At 43.8% G+C, this 19,405-nt stretch overlaps 1 protein-coding gene across 1 annotated transcript; it reads left to right on the top strand.

The window, feature by feature from the left end:
- The first annotated feature begins 2,963 nt into the window (after positions 1-2,963).
- PPA1 (inorganic pyrophosphatase 1) lies at positions 2,964-19,163 on the top strand. The gene is made up of 11 exons (XM_033149103.1): positions 2,964-3,098; positions 6,779-6,843; positions 10,035-10,088; positions 10,541-10,660; positions 12,341-12,427; positions 13,330-13,456; positions 14,613-14,740; positions 15,605-15,687; positions 15,926-15,995; positions 17,258-17,297; positions 18,794-19,163. Exons 1-11 carry the CDS (start codon positions 3,035-3,037, stop codon positions 18,820-18,822), a joined length of 867 nt encoding a protein of 288 aa, XP_033004994.1. The 5' UTR covers positions 2,964-3,034; the 3' UTR covers positions 18,823-19,163.
- Positions 19,164-19,405: the final 242 nt, after the last annotated feature.

Genomic DNA, 19,405 nt, shown 5'->3' on the forward strand with positions numbered 1-19,405 from the left:
AGAGTTTGTTACCAAGTTGGTGTCATCTACCTCACTGCTGAGCCTTGACTCTGTGTTGTTTATGAATAAGTTAAATGACACCAAACCCAAAACACATTCTTCGAGGAATGTGTCTCTTAGTTTTAGCAATGAAGGAAATTATCTATCTCCTCACAACTCCTGCTTCCTGGTGTATGCCCATTAGAGGACTTACCTATACTTTTATCTGTTTATTTTTCCCACGGTTACTAAGTCTCCTTAGGAACCTTAGCTGAAAGAGTTTGTAAAAGCTTTTTGAAAGTCCAGGTATATAAAACCTGTCAGATTACCTCTACTTGCATGTTTGTTGGTGTTGATACACTTAAAAAAAAATCTAGAAGGGGTGGTGAGGCGGTGTTCCGTTAATTTTATTATGCTGACTTTAAATGTTTAGCCCACCTTTCACACAACTTTGCAAAGTAGCTTGTTGTTCCTTAATGGTTGCACTGGGGACTCAGCTACACAGCTGCAAATAAAACATTATATAAATGTGTTGTAAAGTGAAATATACAAATATGACACTAGATGGCGAAAGTGAGCTATGCAAAATTCAATGTATTTTTCAAAACTTTTTTTAATATGTGTGTAGATTCCACCCTGGAGAGGAGATGACATTCTCATTTCATTTCAGGAAGGGATGCATTTCTACCACATGGGGTTGCCAAATGATCAGAATAAAGAGACTGTCCTGCTTTTTAACATCAGCTTGATCTACAGTAATCAGCAGATGAATCTCTTCGCCACAGGAAGAAAAACATGGTTTCAAATCCAGCTGCTGTGAAAGGCACTGGATCAGGGACCTTTTTAAAAAATAAAAAAATAAAATAAAATGGCAGTTCTATTTATTTCAAATACATGGCTTGTATCCTTCACTAACCCCACATTTTAAAGAATAAAACAACCAAGAAAATGGAGGGTGTGCATGTTTGTATAAGAAAGCATTGTTGAAGCTCAAAGGCAAACCCAAGAGGAGAATTCATTTGCTGAATCAAAGTGTTTACTGCCTGTATTGGTCCGTCGTCTTCCATTGCACTGTGACTAAAGACTACCTACCAGAACTCTTTATTGCCATTTTTTGTAAATTAGCTGTCCTGTGTTGTAAAAGTGGCCATGATGCTATTACACAGTTGTTGACAATGTATCAGAAATAAAAGATACTCTCTGTTGCTGTATGCTTTTAAATTATGAGAATATTTGTAGCTGCTGCTGCTGCTGCTGCTGCAAGTCTCTGTTGCATTTAGGGTTGGCCAGCTTCTAGGCATAGGAAGGAAGCTGCCTCGTGAACTTGAAACAGTTTAGCTTATATGTCCAAAGATGAACAAAGTGCTTTCCTACATGTCGTATTAGGCAATGTTAAGGACCCTTAGGGAGTTTAGAATATGTCACAATCACATTACTTTTAGGCCCTCTACATTCATCATTTCTCCATACCAATTATTCCACACAGCTGCATTGTGGTGTGTATAAACTTGCTTTCTGCTGCTCTGAGGGGTAGGATCCGAACCAATGACTTCAAGTTACAAGAAAGGAGATTCTAACTTAAACAGCAGCAGGAAGAACTTTCTGGCACCAAGAACTGTTCAACAGTGGAAAGGACTCCCTCAGAAGGTGTTGGGCTCTTCTTCCTTGGAGGAGCAAAGGTTGGATGGCCATCTGTCATGAAGGCTTTAGTTGAGATTCCTGAATTGCAGGGCGTTGGACTAGATGACCCTCAGGGTCCCTTCCAGTTCTGTGATTCAAACATCTGTAAACAACACTCCTAGCTGTCCAGCAATAAAACTGCTAGCACATTTACAGCAACACATCCTTTGTCCCTTGGATTTGGGGGGTTCCCATAAACTTCTGGTGGGCCATTATGATAGCCAGATGCTGGAGTCAATGGCTCTTCAGCCTGATCCAGCAGGCTCTTTTTACATAGCAAGAAATGAACAATGAGCTATGATGTTTTTGTATTGCAAAAAGGGGAAAGGCAAGGCTGAAGGGTTTTGTTCAGGCGTGGGGCTGGGAAAGAACAGCTTATATGACAACCACTCTTTAATATCCCCCCCATATTGCCAGAGATTTGGGGGTGGGGTTACTGAGGTTTAAGATTGCCTTTTGGATAGCGCTGCGATATAGAATCTGGCTTAACCCAATAAAGATAATTTCTTTAGGGGAGGAATATACAATTGGGAGTCTAGACCAGTGTTTCCCAAACTCTCCATCTGTTTTTGACTACAGTTCCCATCATCCGGAGTTGTAGTCTAACAACAGCTGGAGACCCAAGTTTGGGGAAACCTTAGTCTAGACTTTATCCAATCTCGGTGATTATTAGTTACAGGTAGGTAGCCGTGTTGGTCTGCCATAGTCAAAACAAAATTTAAAATTTAAAAAATCCTTCCAGTAGCACCTTAAGAGACCAACTAAGTTTGTTCTTGGTATGAGCTTTCGTGTGCATGCACACTTCTTCAGATACACTGAAAGAGAAGTCACCAGACCCTTATATATAGTGAGAGAGTGGAGAGGGGTATTACTCAGAAGGGTGGTGATCTTTCTATCTATCTGTCTGTCTATCTATCTATCTATCTATCTACAGAGCTATCCCTGTTAATTCCCCTGCAGCAGGAGCAACAAACCAGCTCAGCAAAGTGTTTGGAGGCACCAAAGGCTTTGCCTACCCAGAAGTAACTCAACGGGCGGGGTTACTCCCAGTGAAGCGGCGTTAAAGGTGTCAAAGGTGCCCCAACTCAAATTTGCTGAAGGAAAAGCGGTGGGCGGGGAGAACTGCGAGGGGGTGGGACGTTGTTTCTTCACTACGGGGCATGCGCAGTGCAGGGCCGAGCCCGGCGCGGCGTGGGGAGGATGATGAAACTCGGAGGAACGCAGGGAGGGGAGAGGCCGCGCGCCTGCGCAGTGCGGGGGAAGTGGCTCGGAGGGCGTGCCGTCGGCTAATAAGAGGCCGCCTCGAGGGAGGAGGAGCAGCAGCGAGCCGCTCTCCTTCTTCTGCCGTCTGTCGGGCGAGCCGGTCGGGCGCAGCATGGCTAGCTACAGCGTGGAGGAGCGCGGCTGCCCCAACAGCCTCGGCTATAGGCTGTTCTTCAGTGAGTTCTCCCCCGGGGGAGCCGGGCGGGCTTAGCCGGGGTGCAGTCGGGGTTGCGGGAGAGAAGCTCGGCGCTCGGGGCGGCCGCGAGCGCGCAGGGCGGGAGATGAATGAAAGAAAGAGGGAGGCGAGCGCGCGTGTGTCCCTCGGAAAGGCATTTGTGGGGCAGGCAGGCAGCCTAGGAAAAAGCCACAGCAGCCAGGGCTCCGTTTGCTCCTCGACGCCTTCCCCTCGAACGCCGTGGAAGCGCTTCTGGAATCGTGTCATGTAATTGCTTTGATAGACGGCGACGCTCGATCCTGGATCATTTCCATGGCGCTCTGATTTTTTTTTTTTTTTAAGTTGCCATTGCAATGTCAAACTTGGCAGCGTGGTCAGGGAAAGGGCTCAGCAGCCCCTGTGCGGGTTTAATTGGGAAGCGGGTCCCCTGGGGCGAGTTAGCGTTTTGTTTTGTTCTTTTTTGCGCCCCTGCAGGCGTGTGGGCCGCTTTCCCTCGGCTGGTTATCTAGGACAGAGGCGCTAACGCTGGACCATCCCTGGAAGGGTTGTTGTGAGGCTTGTGCAGCGCAGAGGCGTGTGCGAAGGGCTTTGTGGACGCTGCTGCAGTTTCCCCTCGTGGGTAGCCTGGTGCCTGCCCGCTGTATCAGCGTGAAACGGGCCTGTCCAGAGAGCTTTTATATAGCTCTGGAGAACCCAAAGATGCAGGGATTTTAAAGAAGAGAAGGGGAAGGGATCCCAAATGCACCAGCACTACGGCCATGGGAGTTTCCATGCTTCTCCAAGGCCTAATATTTGGGGTGGGGTGGTGAATTAGGCTTGGCGCATGGGTGTGTGTTCCTGCAATCCCAGTCACCCTTAAATCCTAGGGCTGGGGGAATTGGGGGTGGGACGGTGCATCACCTGAATTCAGTGCCCATCCAAACTCTTATATACAAACACATGTGCTTTAGTGGAGTTTCAGGGATGGCTGCTCCTGCCACGAAATCGCACCCTGTAATGCTATTATAGAATGGCAGCGGAGATTTCCCCACTTCTGAGATTCTTTGCTGAGCCCCAATTACCAACCCTCACTTTTGACTCCAGAAGGATGCGGTACAGAAAATAAAACAACAAATACACGGAACGTAGCATACAATACATTTGGCTGTGTGAGAAGAGTACTTTTGAAAGCATTTAGCTATTCTGAAGGAGGAGAGAAGGTGGGGGAGGGAAGCAATTGGAAGGAAATGAAAGTGCGAGATACATCTGCCCTCGGACTCTGTGACAGAGAACTTGATATATGGAGAAAGAGAAAGTCATTGCCCAAGGTACTAGAATGGGACCGATGCTGCCGTAAAAGTTGTGTGTGTGGTGAGGTTTAGGATGACTGATCATGGCATTAACTGTCCATCTAATGCCCTATTAGGAGACTATGGCCTAGTTCACATGTCACATTAACTATAGTTTGTTTTTAAACTATGGTGTAATGTTAACAACAGCATGCGGCTCAAACGTTCCCAAGGCAGTCCTCTTTTGCTGCTGTGCCACGAATGAAACAAGCCGGAGTCTGACTTGCTATGTCATCTGACCCAGGTGGTTTGGAGATTACAAAGGTAGCTCACCTGGCTCCATCTACATTCACCTTTCAGAATGGCTAAGTGTACTTAAGTACTCTTTGCATATGCTCAGTTACTTGCTGGCTTTTCACTGACTGTTTTGAAGAAATTTCCTGCCTTCCTTGGTGCCTCAATAACTGGCAGGTGAGCTCCTGGTGCGCTGTTCTCGTCTAACCCTCCCCCATTGAGCAAACAGCTGTTGGGTTTAAAGTCTGAACCAGACTGTCAGATATGGGCAGTGAAGGTGGCTGTAAAATGAAAAGCCTCCCGCAGTATAATCCTTTAAGGCGATTTTCATTTCTTCCTGGTAGTACTCCACCTTAAAACAGCTTCAGTTTTTGCTGCACAAGGAAACGGGTCGCAAGGATATGACGATTATCCATAGTTTTCTTAACTGATGTTCCTGGTAAGCAGAAAAACCTGAATCATAAAACAGGTCCTCTGGGGTGAGAGACTGCCATGCTTTTTACTTGAGGCTTCTAAATCCACACCCAGGCAATATCTTTATTAGGATTAATGAAAACATCATAGCAGGGCACCAACCGTTTAAAAGAGGCATTGATGGGAGCATATTGTGCAGACACTGAGACAAGGTCATCTATGTGCTAGATCCCATGCCTTGACAGGAGATTCCTTTTTAAGATATTGCTCCAAGATCCATACTCTTCTAGATTGAGAAATGCAACTTGCAGTTTGTTTCTGGCGACTGCTGGGAAAAACCTTTTCCTAAAGTGACTTTAAGTATGTGAGGGTATCTACCCTGCTGTCATCCATTCTAGTGGAAGTTTGGCTTGTCTTGCTGGCAGTTAACCTTGCCTGTTAATCCAGGAAAGCCACGAGTCCAGAATTAAATGAGCCTCTTGAGTCCAGACATACCTCAGCTAATAAGTTTGGACACCTCCAGGTAGAGGAGGTGATTTTTCTCATCACAGGCTACCAGGGAACTGACCACCTTTGAGTCTTGGCAGGGGAGACTCCAGTGACTCAGAGTTCTTTTCAAGTCCTGTTGCCCAATGTCATTTGAACTAGAGGTCCTCTGCTTCCACAACATGTTCTCTGCTGCCGAGCTGTGACCCTAAACCCACATGCAACTTACTAGGTCCTCTTTTCATGGGTGTGCAGTGCCATAAGGGAGCAAATTTTCCATGGCAAATGTGTGCATGGGGGCAGTTACCTGGGTCTTTCCCACCCCTGCCAGCTCCCCCAATGAGAGGGAAAGATGCTGCTTGGGTGGAAAGATGCAGGAAAAGGGTGCAGCACACATGGCTGCAGTTCTCTCTCCCCTACCCAGTCCATTTTACACACACACACACACACACACTGTGTTGCTGTGTGTGATAATTTACATGGAGAAATGCCATGTAGGTGTGTAGGGGGTCTAAAAGTAATGGTATTGTGACGTCTACTGACATCTGTCCAAGTACCCTTAACATTGTGCAATATGACGTGTAGGAAATCATTTTGTTCATCAATAAGCTAAACCATTTCAGGGCAACAGCATATCAGCCTCAGTTGTCATTTGATAAGGCTGGAGTCTGCTTGCTTGTACAGGTTTTGCTGTTTCCAGAGGCTCCCATAGTTTGCTCTTCAGGGAGAACGCCTTCTGAGATACCTCGGAAAACTGAACACGCTATGCTGGAGCACAGAAGCAGCAGCAAATAGGGCTAGCCCAAGCCCTGGGCTTGGCTACCTGGCTGTTGCTGGTCACAGTCTACAGGTGTCTCTTGACTGCTGTGGAAGTGTGCCTTGGAGACTGCGTAGGCTGTCTGAAGCACTGCCATTAGCGATGGGAGCTTTAAGCTGCACATGGATGGTGGGGGTAAGCTGTGGCGAACAGCTATCACATTTAGTGTAGTGGCAGTAGCACCAGCTCTGGTATATTCCAGTCTTCTGAGAGACTAGGGCAGGTAGGAACTCTGCAGCGCACTTGCTGTTGCAGTGATTTCATTGGAACAAAACCTAGTTGATAGGGCTGTGCCAGCTTGTCTTTGTTTATAGACATTCACATTCTTTAAACTTTCTGTCCTTGGTACTTTGTAGGCTTTATTTTATAATCAAAAACTTCGACATTTCCTTTGTTTTTCAGAAAACGATAAGGGACAGTACATTTCTCCGTTCCATGACATTCCGATACATCCAGATGCTCGCAAGGTAAGGCTTGCGGTCATACTGAGCAGAACTTTGTGGGGATTCACCCTGCAGACTGTATAAAGGTGACCCAGTCACTAGATGTAGAGTTGCTTATTCTTAACAGGGGACAAGCTGTGTATCTTCAAAGCAACCTCAACCTAATTTCTGATCCATGCTTGACAACTTAAGGTAACTGCCTTGGCTTTATTAACCAATGTTACTTAAGTAAAACTTGACACGAAGGGAAGAATCTTAACATAGTATGTGCATGCAAATTAATTTTTGTTCTTAAGTTGGGATGGAGGGGTGCAACTTTCCCTTCACTACCATTGTTCACTAGTCATTAGTGCCTGCTCCAGCCCAATGCTCACTCTTGTCGTTTCAACTGTAGAACAGAGGTTCCGAAACTGGTCCACAGACCACCAGTGGTCCGCATGCTTCATTTAGGTGTTGTATGGTGTGTCTGTGAAAACGCAATTTAAAACAGTGCATTGCCTTACAATTGGTACAACAGGCAGGAAAATGGCGAAGTGGTCTGCTAAAAATCCTCAAAAGTTTTCAAGCGGTAAAAGCCACTCCAAAAAAGCTTCCAACTGACTGACTCTTCCAGCAGGAGGAAATACATAACTGTCTCATATTATTGGAGAAGCTGGTTCATTGCATTTTGTGTCCAACTTATACAGTGTGATGTTGCCCAAATGAAAAACCTTTGGCGCTGACTTCTTAGCTGTGTTAGGTTCCCCCGGTAGTTTTCTTTCTCATCCTTCTTTCCAGATTTTAGAAATTGAATTTTTTGATATCCATGATAGTAAGGTAAAGGTAAAGGTACCCCTGACCGTTAGGTCCAGTTGCGGATGACTCTGGGGTTGCGGCACTCATCTCGCTTTACTGGCCGAGGGAGCCGGCGTACAGCTTCCGGGTCATGTGGCCAGCATGACTAAGCCGCTTCTGGTGAACCAGAGCAGCGCACAGAAACGCCGTTTACCTTCCTGCCGGAGCGGTACCTATTTATCTACTTGCACTTTTGGGCGTGCTTTCGAACTGCTAGGTTGACAGGAGCTGGGACCGAGCAACGGAAGCTCACCCCGTCGTGGGGATTCGAGCCGCCGACCTTCTGATCGGCAAGCCCAAGAGGCTCAGTGGTTTAGACCACAGCGCCACCCGCATCCTAATTTTAGGCATGTACAAATTAACTAATGGCCGCTGTAGATGGTGCTCTTGGGCACAATTCACCTCACGTGGCAAGCAGTACCTCTTGCAACAGAAGGAATGGGATTTGGCTGTAACTTGATGCATGGTATCCCTTGTTCACTATATTCCACCTTCAGTTATAAAGTGCTCAAATACAGCTGAAAACAACCCCACAAATTCAGCCACCGTCATCAGTGGAGCAGGGAGTAGAGGCAGGGGCTTCCTGGGTGCGTTGTTTTTTTTTTTAAAGAATCCACCTATGGCAGCAGGGCGGACTTTGTGTGCAATGAGACCCTGCCTATTTGAAGGTGCCATGCCCGTTGCTTATCTGTTTGAGACACGGGTATAAAAGTTAATGGGAACAAGCAGACATTTTATTGTCTCGGGAACTAAATGATACAATGCAGTACTGATTCTCAGACTTCGCTTCTCTTTGTTTTTATTGCAGGGATGGCTCTCCTCGTTATTCTCCTGGGTTCTCCACAGCTTCAGTAGCAGCCCAGATAGGGAGTCCAGTTTAGGGCAAAAGGTTACATTACACCCAGTCTCGTCTATAGCTCTTGCTCCTAATCCTCATATTCTTAAGATCTTGAGAGGATTGGAGAGGTTCTAAATTTATCAGCACCTGGGCTGCTGCCCTCGTCGTATTTTAAATGTATATGGCCTCGTTGTACCTTTCCGTGCTTGCCAGGGCATGGGAAACTGGAATGCTTCTTATGTTTATGTATTAGAAGGGTGAGGGGCTCTCTTTGCCTCAGGAAATAGCTACAGAACTGTCTGGGCTTCTGTCATAAATACTTCCATTATTATTTTAATATACTCGCAGGCTGGTTTGTAATTTATATGGGCTGCATCCAGAGCAGTACCAGTGGCGTTGTGCTGATGCGGTTGCGCTTCTGTTTCCTATCCTTCCCCCCGTGCGCTCCACAAAACCTACCCCAAAGGGTCCTTCAAACCTCTGGAGCTGATTTTGAGAGCTGCAGGGGACAGGAGGTGAAGTTATATTATGCTAGTACAAGTCTCTTGTGTTAGTGGAATAGGAGCCTTGGATACTGCCTCAAGGCTCCAGGGTGGTGCTAATCCACTTGACTCATGCCTGCATGATTTTCAGCACATTTAATTCTCTTAAGAAGCTATTTTTTTTCCTTCTGAAGAAGGTATGTCCCCTCCCACCTCGTTCTCAAAGTAGGCTGTTGATATTAGGAAACTGAAGTCTGATGAGATAATTTTCTGAGATACGAGCTAGATACTTGTGGGGGTGATATGTTTACCTAATAAAGGCTTTTAGTCCAGTACCCACAAACTTAAGAGTAACCCCCATTGTGCTTCTGAGTAGACCTGTATAGGATTTGCAGTGTAAGGCTCCTTTGCAGGTCTCAAAATGCCTGTCGGAATTCTAGCTTTAAAAAAAGGAACATTTGAAATAATTGTTGCGAGTAGTGTCCCTGATGCTTCATGCTAGCCAGGTTGCCGATTCCTGCATTCGATGGATAATCCTAAATGACGTTGTCCTTTCTTCTGCCAGTGTGGAATTTGCTCTTCTGTGGCTGTTATGTAAATGCAGTTTATTTTAAAAAAATATTAAAAGAAAATCTGGACATGTCAAATCTTAACCTGCAATTGAAAGCAAAATTCATTAGCACGATAGTGATCTTCAATCATTGAACCCTTGATTGTGTTCTTGCATCTGTGCAGTAGTCTCTTGTGTAATGGCCTCTATTAAATATCAAATTATGCAACGAAATACCAGGTGGTTTTTGTTTTTTGCTTCCATTATGGATTGAAAGACTCAAAAGACAAAATCGTCTCCCCCCACTGATGAATGCATGAAAGCTGTATAGTTTTCACCCCATTCCTTTATTGCAGCCCTTGGGGGGGGATTACTTGAATCCCGATGGCTTTGCTATTTTTACTTAAGATCAATTATCTAGACTTTTATATTTTTTATAAACGAAATTTAATGTTCGATTCTTTTTTACATGGATATGGTATATACCTCTCTGGTTTCTTATTATTTTCAGGATGTGTTCAACATGGTTGTGGAAATACCTCGATGGACCAATGCTAAGATGGAGGTAATGGCATAGCTGTCAACCTTTTCCTTTTTTTGCGGGAAATTCCCTTATTATAGCATTGGGAAACAGCATGGAGGGTTGACAGCTATGGGTAATGGCATTATGTATTTGGAAACCTGTAGTTCCTGGCTTGGTGGTTGCCTTTTCATTAAAATCAACTTATCTGTGAAAGATATAGCCATTCTGCATCAGCATCTCTCAAGTCTGAAATTCCCTGACTAGTTAGTAGTAAAGAAATGGGCAGCTATTCTAAATCTGCAGGACTGTGCACACAATTCGTGAGCAAGCCCTGTTGGACTTCTGAGATTTCATGGTTGCTGTCAATTTGGATACAGTATTTAATTTACTTTGAAAATGTGAATTGAAGCACCTGTAGGGAAAATACCGTCCTAAAATTGGATAGCTTGTACACTCTTCTGTCAATGCTAAACTTAAAACTAATTCTGTTTCAGATTGCAACCAAAGATCCTCTAAACCCAATTAAGCAGGATGTGAAGAAAGGAAAACTACGTTATGTCGCTAATGTCTTTCCCCACAAGGGATACATCTGGAATTACGGTGCTATTCCACAGGTATTTGTCTAGCTTTATTTATGAGGTCTTTTAATTGCTGAGGATAAATGTTCATTAGGCTGCCCCTGGAAGTGTTATGTTTCCGTGCAAACATTTTAGCAAAGCAACATTATAGCAAGAGCAAAACACTAATGAGGAGGAGCATGTAACTATTGCATGGACAACGGGGTGGCAGAATCTCAGGAGAAAAGTCAGAGTACAGTCTGTGTTGTAAACAAGGGAGCTGATTGTGCTGCAACTGAATCAGTTGGCTTTGCAGATCACAATTCTCATATCAGGGTCATCTGGAAAAGTACACAAGCAGCCCCTCATTTTACGTAGGTGTTGCATTCCAATGCGCACCACACATTTAAATGAAATTGTGGATATTTGAAATACAGTTGAAAAAGCTTGTAAAGTCCGCATTTTGAGGCCACTTCCAGGTTCGGCGCAATGTGAGCGTGTGTGATCGTGCACATATTGAACATGCCTGAAATGGTCGCTGCTTATATTAAACCCTCAAAAAGCCAGCACAAGTCACATGGGATAATGAATGCATATGACTAAGACTTTAGAAACATGGCATTACAGTGCATTAACCAGACTTCTTAAGAAGAAGAAAGTGAGAGCTTGCTATGTAAGCTGTGCTGTAATAGTTTTATCACTGTAATACTAACTCTCTTACATTTTGCTCTTTTCCTTACTTCAGCTAATTCAGTTCCAATACTTGTTTTCTAGCTGGCATCAGTCCCTCCCTTTGGTCAGTTTGTTATGCCTCACTGATCAATCCTCTATTTCCTGTGGTACAGAGGCTACGGCATACTGTCAGACACTTCCTTCCCGCCCCAGTTGGCATTGTGGTTACGGTTCTTCCACCTTTTCTAAATTAGACTTCAAACCTGTCCTACTTTGAGTTCCCTCTGACCACAGAACTCCTCAGACCTCCTCTGCCCAATCATGTATCCTTATCTTCAATCATTTCCAAGATTTTTATATTTATTATATATATATATATATTAAATATTAAACATATATTGAGGTAACTGCTACTTTCCAAATCGGCAGCATTTGTTCCAGCTAAACTTTAGATGGCCAGCATAAGAGATGCTATGGCATCATTATGTAAACTGTTCCGGAGCCCTGCCCTTGCCGGGGTTTTAATAACCCTGCTTCTGACCTGGAAGGAAGTTAGGTCAATTTCTATTAAAGCAGTCTGAACGGCAACTTCCCTCTGGCATGTGTTATCAACACATCCATATTTCTGTGTAAGGTAGCTAAATGCACACACATGGAAGTCTCTTGGACTTGAATTTATGCAAGCATGTTTGGGTTAATGCAACAAATCTAACAGCAAGTTGAGGTTTCATAACTAGATCAAAAAATTCCCTGCTGCTTTCATATGCAGGAAAATGCAGTGCTTTGTGGATTTGGTAAAGCGTTGAACAGATGGCCTAGATCCAGCTAGGAAAAGCAGACTCCTTCCTCTGATTCCTGAATTTTCTTGTAAGAAATATCACAACCACCAGCCATACTATTGTGGCTGTTAGTGGACAAAGTTGGCCAATTTTGAGGCTGCCTAAAGAGCATTTCAAGAAAAAATACTTTTTAAAAGGTGCAAAACTGCAAATGCCATATAAGCAGCCCATTAGCAAAGTTAACTGTGTATGTGTGCTACATATAGCCTCTTTTTTCTTTTTAAAGACATGGGAAGACCCAGAGCATAAAGATGAAAACACCGGCTGCTGTGGAGATAATGATCCAATTGACGTTTGTGAAATTGGAAGCAAGGTAACATGTTTTTTTGAAGTTGTGGTGGTCTGAGTTTAGAGCTGTAAACTGTTGTTTCAATCTCTCTTTTTGTCCACCTTGGTGAAACTTTACACCTGAGTGTCTTGCTGAACTGGACTTTTCAACTATTTGCCCTATGCAAACTTGGGCATTATAATTTTGCATCACGGCATGGTAAGGTTGCAATGAGTTGAAAACAGCGGTAGGTAACTTGTTCTGTGTATACAACCATACTGGAAATGTATTAAGAATTATAGGGCTTGTTAAAGTGGGTCTGTTTGCTTCAACTGATTTAATATAGCGTTCATAATGGATTCCAGAATGTATCTGTTTTGGTAGCATCAGCTTAAACAGACTACAACTTACTTAGTAAGATGCAGGAAATGCTCTCCTCAGCTGGAACATATGCCTGCATTGGTACACAGAGAAAAGTTTGTAAAGAGTGAGGCTAAAATAAATGCCAAGGCTTGTATTTCTACACAAACGCTAAATACTATTTAATAGATGTCAAGATAAGTTAGGCTCATTCTGCGGTATTGTCTTAAAACAGTTACCCCTGAGTTAGCCCTCAAAAAAGTTTGATACAGTGATAATTAATATCATGACATGTGAAACATCAGACTTTTTATCTCCCATATTCTCAGTCTCTCTACAAACACCTGCAGTTATACCTTTAATCTGAAAATAAAATATATGAAAGATGAGCTCCTTGGGAAAACTTTACACCAACTCACAAATGCCTTGGTTGGTGAGTGTTTGTCCCTGGTTTAGGCAGAATAAGTGGTTCAGGCCTATTGCTGAGCAATCAGTGAGAGATACTACAGTACTTAACTGTTAGGGTTTATTTGAATTGTTTTCTTTGGTCTTTCCATCTTATTAATGAGGAACATCTACTCAATCAGGTGTGCAGCAGAGGAGAAGTAATTAAAGTGAAAGTGCTGGGTGTTCTGGCGTTGATTGATGAATCTGAAACAGACTGGAAGATCATTGCAATCAACACTGAAGACCCTGATGCTGCTAAATTGAACAGTAAGTAGCACTGAAGTGATCAGAACTTTCCTTCCCCTCCCTTCAAATGCCCAGCAAGGAAAGGTGAAGTCTGTGTAGAGCACAGGTAATATGATGCTGCTTATGTCTCGAGAACAATGTATTCCCAGTTCCATGGAATATGTAGCAGGCTGCTAACAAACCTGTAGCAGGGCGCTAACATCGCTACTGCACAAATCTCATGGATGGGTGGTAATAATGGTAATCCTACTGGTCTTGAAGGGACTGAAGTGTTGAGTAAATCAACGTTTTGTAGGTTCCACTTCATTTAGAACAGGTGAAACTTATACTACCGGTAATAGCATGAGCAAGAAATATTTGGACCAAACGTTGTTGTTGTTTTCTAAGTTGCTTTGAGTTTCCTGGGGCAAAAAAAAAAGACTAATAAATTTAGTAATAGTGATTAGAGTTTAAGTGCCAAAAACAACAGTTGCTTTGTTTACAGAAGGAAGTGCAAGCATTGTATTGAGACTTTGCTACGTGGAGTTTATCTGTAGCTCGGAGACCCAGTTACAAAGAGCGGGAAGGTTTCTCCCTTTCTTGGCGTAGGTGGAGTCTGTGCCTAGATGGGGCCCAAGGTGTGGTCAGAACTGCATAAGTCATCATACTTGGAGTCATGGGTAGGAAGACTGCCAGGTCTCGGTGTTTACTCAGGAGACAGTATCTTTATAAAACACCAGCCTAGCTTTGAATTATTCTTCACTGCATGTGATTTCCTCTTGACTTTCTACACACCAGTTAAGGCAATGGGTTGGTTTTATTTTAGTTTGGTGGGAGTTCTTAGATTCACCTCTTCCTTGTATTAGGGATGGATTTCTAGTGGGGTTGCCAACTTTGCCCTTGCAACAAGAGTCCACTGAGAAATATAAGAATAATGTGCTGAGCTTGGCTGTGGTTCAGAAAAAAGTGCACATGCAAAGTGATAGGTTCTATCTATCTAGGTTGTATCTACATTTACAGGCTCTTGACAAACCTCTTATCCATGTTGGAACAATTGCAACTAGGCAGGAGAATGGATATGGTGGCAGGGTTGAGGGGTAAAGCATGTTCTTCAGTCTAAGGCATGTCCTTTTAGCGTCCTATAATTAATACTCATAACTGGGTTCTGAAGGCATTTGTTCTTATTTTTATTTATAAGATATTAATGATGTCAGGACGTTGAAGCCTGGCTATCTAGAAGCGACGGTGGACTGGTTTAGAAGATACAAAGTACCTGATGGGAAGCCGGAAAACCAGTTTGCATTCAATGGAGAATTTAAAGACAAGGTATGTTTGCATCTTGATGGATATCCGTCAATGTCTGAAAGAATGCCTCCCCTCTTTCACAGTAAAATGGCGTACCCTGTCAGCACCAACTCCTTTTTGGCAATTGACAATATCATAGGGAGCCAGAGTTCTTCATGCTTCATTCTGTGGGGAAAGTAGCTCCTGATGAGTGCTTCGTAACAGCTCAGCCGTTCTCTCATTGAGACATAGGCAAAATGCTTTTAATTCCCTTTCTCATCTATTAGGTTGTATAATATTTGCTACTTGATAAACCTTAGCTGTTCATTTCTTGTTTTTCTCTTTTCACTGGAGACTGTTGTGGCTCAACAAGCACATTTATTTATATTTCTCTGTCCTTCCACTTCATTAGAGGTGAAGCTGCAGCATTTATCATCTTCTTTTAACATTTCTATGTTCAAATCAATACACTGATAATCAGTAGTGAGCAGTGGAATGGCTGAAGGAGTCGGTCAAAACCTCTGCTGCTGTTCATGCCGAGTTGGAAGAACCCTTTGTCTGTGTCTTACCATTGCAAAACTTTGGCTGGTCCTCCATCCTATGCCATTTCACAGTACAGCCCTTGTTAAAAACTAGTTGCCATCCAGAAGTGTGCCACTTCAACATTATTTTGAAAAAGGAGATGAATTGTTTCCATGTTCCTTGAGAATGCAGCACATAATGAAATGGACAGAGTAATACCAGAATGCCATTGACAAACTAGGATGGGATACAATGCAGGTTTGTGCAGTTATTGCCTAGACTTTCTCTTGGCTAGAGAAGTACTTTTTGCACTGAACACAAGGCATTGTTGTATTGCAGATATTGAGAAGAGGCACTGAACTTGTTCTGTTCTCTATTTCATAGGACTTTTCCATTAAGATTATCGGAGACACCCATGATTACTGGAAGGCTCTAGTAAATAATAAGACAGGTGGAGAAATTTGCTGGTAAGTTGCTACTCTTCTCCTTCCAGTCTTGGGCTTTTAAAGAGATAGAATTAAATGAGAGGGACGATCATACGGCTCACACGGTGCCTAAAAACGTTGCTGTTAGCACTTACACTCCTAACGCAGGCATCATTTTGAAATATGCCAGGGTTAGGAATGTATTTCAGTATTTTCATATTGAATAAATATGCAGGGAGTGAAAATGTGGCTACTTCTATAACTGAACTTTCTCTTCTAGCACAAATGCAACTTTGCCAGACAGCCCTTGCCATTGTGATCAAGCATCTGCGGGGGCTACTGTTGAAAAGGTAAGCAGATCTGTTTAATTTCTATGCCCAGGACATGTAAGGACACCAGTCTAATTTGCAGGGCTGTGTACATTCTATGCAAAAGTGGAAAAGCCGCCCAATGTGGTATTGGCTGCAGAACTCGGCATCTTAGAAATCTTTCTGTTCAACTTCTTTGAAAGAAGATGGCTGTCTGGGTGGGCAAAAAAAGTGCCTGGTGAAATCTGTCATGGTCCAAAGGTGGGTCCTTCCATGTCCCAAATAGTTCATTTATCTATCCTCATGAATAAGTGATGCACATTAAGCAGGTTTGCTTTATGCCTTCTACATGGTGCAGAACTTGGGTGTTGTGTATGTTTTATTTATTTAAAGCACAGCCTACACCCAGTTCTGAATGTTGGACATCTTCTGCTCCTGGGATGATGGCTCCTATTGCACAGCCATCACTTTGAGAGAAGAGACTGTAAAATCTGATCAGTAGTGCAGCCTGTGCCTATTAATATTAGCATTTTTTACAATTATCCAGGTAATCACTATTTCCAAGTCCCACCCTACCGTATGTTTCAGTAATACCACTTCATCCTCCTAAACCCATGTTTTGTAAATGATGGGAAGCCCTCATAAGAACGTCCATGCGAGTGCTAGGAGAGGCATAGCTTCCTTCACTAGTCCTAAGGCAGTTCAGGCTGTATCAGCTCTTGTTTTTTTATTTTACTGTGCAAAGAGAGCACACTGTACTTCCACCTTCCTCCCCCCCCCCCCATAGGCCTACAATTTCTACTCTTCCTTCTCTGCTCTCATGCAAGGAATGGAAAGCTGTCACTGTGATCTGAGATGCCTCCCCCTGCTCTTTAGCTGATCTTCTGGGGAAATGCAGGGATGCTGCCTAGTATAATGACCGAAAATGCACATTCTAATGAATTTGGTTAAATGCGAGTGCAAAATAGCTCATTGATTCTGGTTGGGGTTGGTCTGCAGCAACCGCAGAATGCCAGCTCCACATCGGAATGCCAGCACTTGGTTCTAGGACACATTAAAGGGTTATCTTTTTAGTCTCAAGTTCCAGCTCCTCAGATGTATAGTTTTACTGGGAGCATCAGAGGAGTTATTTGTTTTTCATCCAGTTAGTACCAGAAGGGGCAATAACAGTATGGCATTTAAATTATTACAATTATTGCATTTATTTGCAAAATCTTATGCACTGATGTGAAAGAGAAACTGATTTTTTAAATGTAGCAGGAATTCTGGATTTAATGCTCTCCTCTTTCCCCCCCCCCCCCTAGGCACCTGCCTGCGGACCTGCTGATCCAATACCACCAGAAGGTAACCTTAATTCAGAGTGAATTTGAGATGTGTGTGCATTTATGTTCTTGGAGAGTGGGAACCATCAGTTAAGAGCTCTCATTCTGCATCCTCACCTGCATGGCACTGGCACTGACCTTTACATTTAAACCACTACCCTAAAGGTAAAGGTAAATCTACCCCTGACCGTTAGCTCCAGTCACAGACAACTCTGGGGTTCATCTCGCTCTATAGGCCGAGGAAGCTGGCGTTTGTCCGAAAACAGCTTCCAGGTCATATGGCCAGCATGACTAAGCTGATTCTGGCAAACAAGAGCAGCACATGGAAATGCCGTTTACCTTTCTGCTGGAGCGGTGCCTATTTATCTTCTTGCACTTTGATGTGCTTTCGAACTGCTAGGTGGGCAGGAGCAGGGACCGGGCAACAGGAGCTCACTCCCATCGCAGGGATTCGAACTGCCGACCTTCTGATTAGCAAGCCCTAGGCTGAGTGGTTTAGACCATAGCGCCACCCTATTACTACCCTATTAGAGCTAAATATCTTGTTTGCAAGAGTTGGACGAAGGAAAGCCAACAATTCAGTATTAGAGCTCCTGTATTAGAGCTCTAAGGGACCCAGGTGGTGCTGTGGTTAAACCACAGAGTCTAGGGCTTGCTGATCAGAAGGTCGGCGGTTCGAATCCCTGCCACGGGGTGAGCTCCCGTTGCTCGGTCCCAGCTCCTGCCCATCTAGCAGTTCGAAAGCACATCCAAGTGCAAGTAGAGAAATAGGTACTGCTCCGGTGGGGAGGTAAACGGCGTTTCCTTGCGCTGCTCTGGTTCGCCAGAAGCGGCTTAGTCATGCTGGCCACATGACCCGGAAGCTGTACGCCGGCTCCCTCGGCCAGTAAAGCGAGATGAGCACTGCAACTCCAGAGTCGTCCGCGACTGGACCTAATGGTCAGTGGTCCATTTACCTTTATTCTTTCATTTGTGTAGCACTTCTGACAAGGGCAGCTTATTATGCAGTGCCTTAAGTTTCTGTAAAACTGCACTCGCCAAGTTCCCTTCATCTAAAAGATCTGTTAATGCTTACAGGAGGTCCAACATCAGTATTGGACAACCCTCACTTTATGACCCAGTTACCCAGGAACTACATCCAGTGCAACTTTTTTCTTCATGTTCTGAGTTACCAGTAAATGTTGAAGGGCTGTCAAATGTAAGCTCAAGACATAGTTCCAGGCGCAAAGCTTGCAGCAGCCGTTCTTGCCAAATGCCTTGTGCCTGTCCACTTGCCTGTACAAAGGACACAAGCATTTGTTTGCCTGCTCTCTAGCTGCTTCTAAAACATCCAGTTTTAAGAACAAAAGCCAGGATAAATTATATGGAAATTAGCACTGAATAACCGGCGTGCACGAAGTTTGCTTCACATTTTAAAATAGTGATTTTCAATGCCTTATAGATAATTTTTGCCAAGTTACATTATGATGCTAAAGTTTTTTTCTCTCCTTTCTCCATTTATTTGCCTTTAAAACCCAGTGGACAGGTGGTACTTCTATAAGAAGTGACCGAGGCAGATGCTGCTGTAGTTGCTACCACAACACCAGGAAACACTTGTGCACAACTAGATGAGAACCGAGAACTTCGATTTCAAGAGCAGTCCTGTTTTGAAACATGTAAAATAGTTTATGATGATGTAACAGATTTTTTGCATACCTACCAGTAACGTGTGCTTGGAATATATGCTCAAAATCTATCAAGATCCTGGGATCGGAGCAGTTCTTGTGTAAAACACCAGCCTGACAGTCTTCAAAATCTACTTGCACATCATGGCAAATCACTGTTGCGTAACCCAGTTGTGTGTAGATACCCGCTTTTGTTGCTTATGAAGAATTTTTGCTGAAGCTCATCTGAAGTCTTGTCTCCTTAATGTTCTTTTGAAATCTCATGCGATCATGAAGAGAGAAGCGTGCGTAATGGAAGATGGAGGAAAAAGGGGAAAAAAGAAGCGTTGGATTCTGGAAACCCCCCCCCCCACTCCTTCCGTTTTAAAAACAGCAGCATTATTGTGGAAGTCGGAGATGCCTCTCCCTGTCACTAACCTTACCAGCTTGAGATGAGGCGAAAGTACAACGCTTTCCAAGCAATCCT

This window comes from Lacerta agilis, chromosome 5 (assembly GCF_009819535.1).
Source record: "Lacerta agilis isolate rLacAgi1 chromosome 5, rLacAgi1.pri, whole genome shotgun sequence".
Taxonomy (NCBI): domain Eukaryota; kingdom Metazoa; phylum Chordata; class Lepidosauria; order Squamata; family Lacertidae; genus Lacerta; species Lacerta agilis.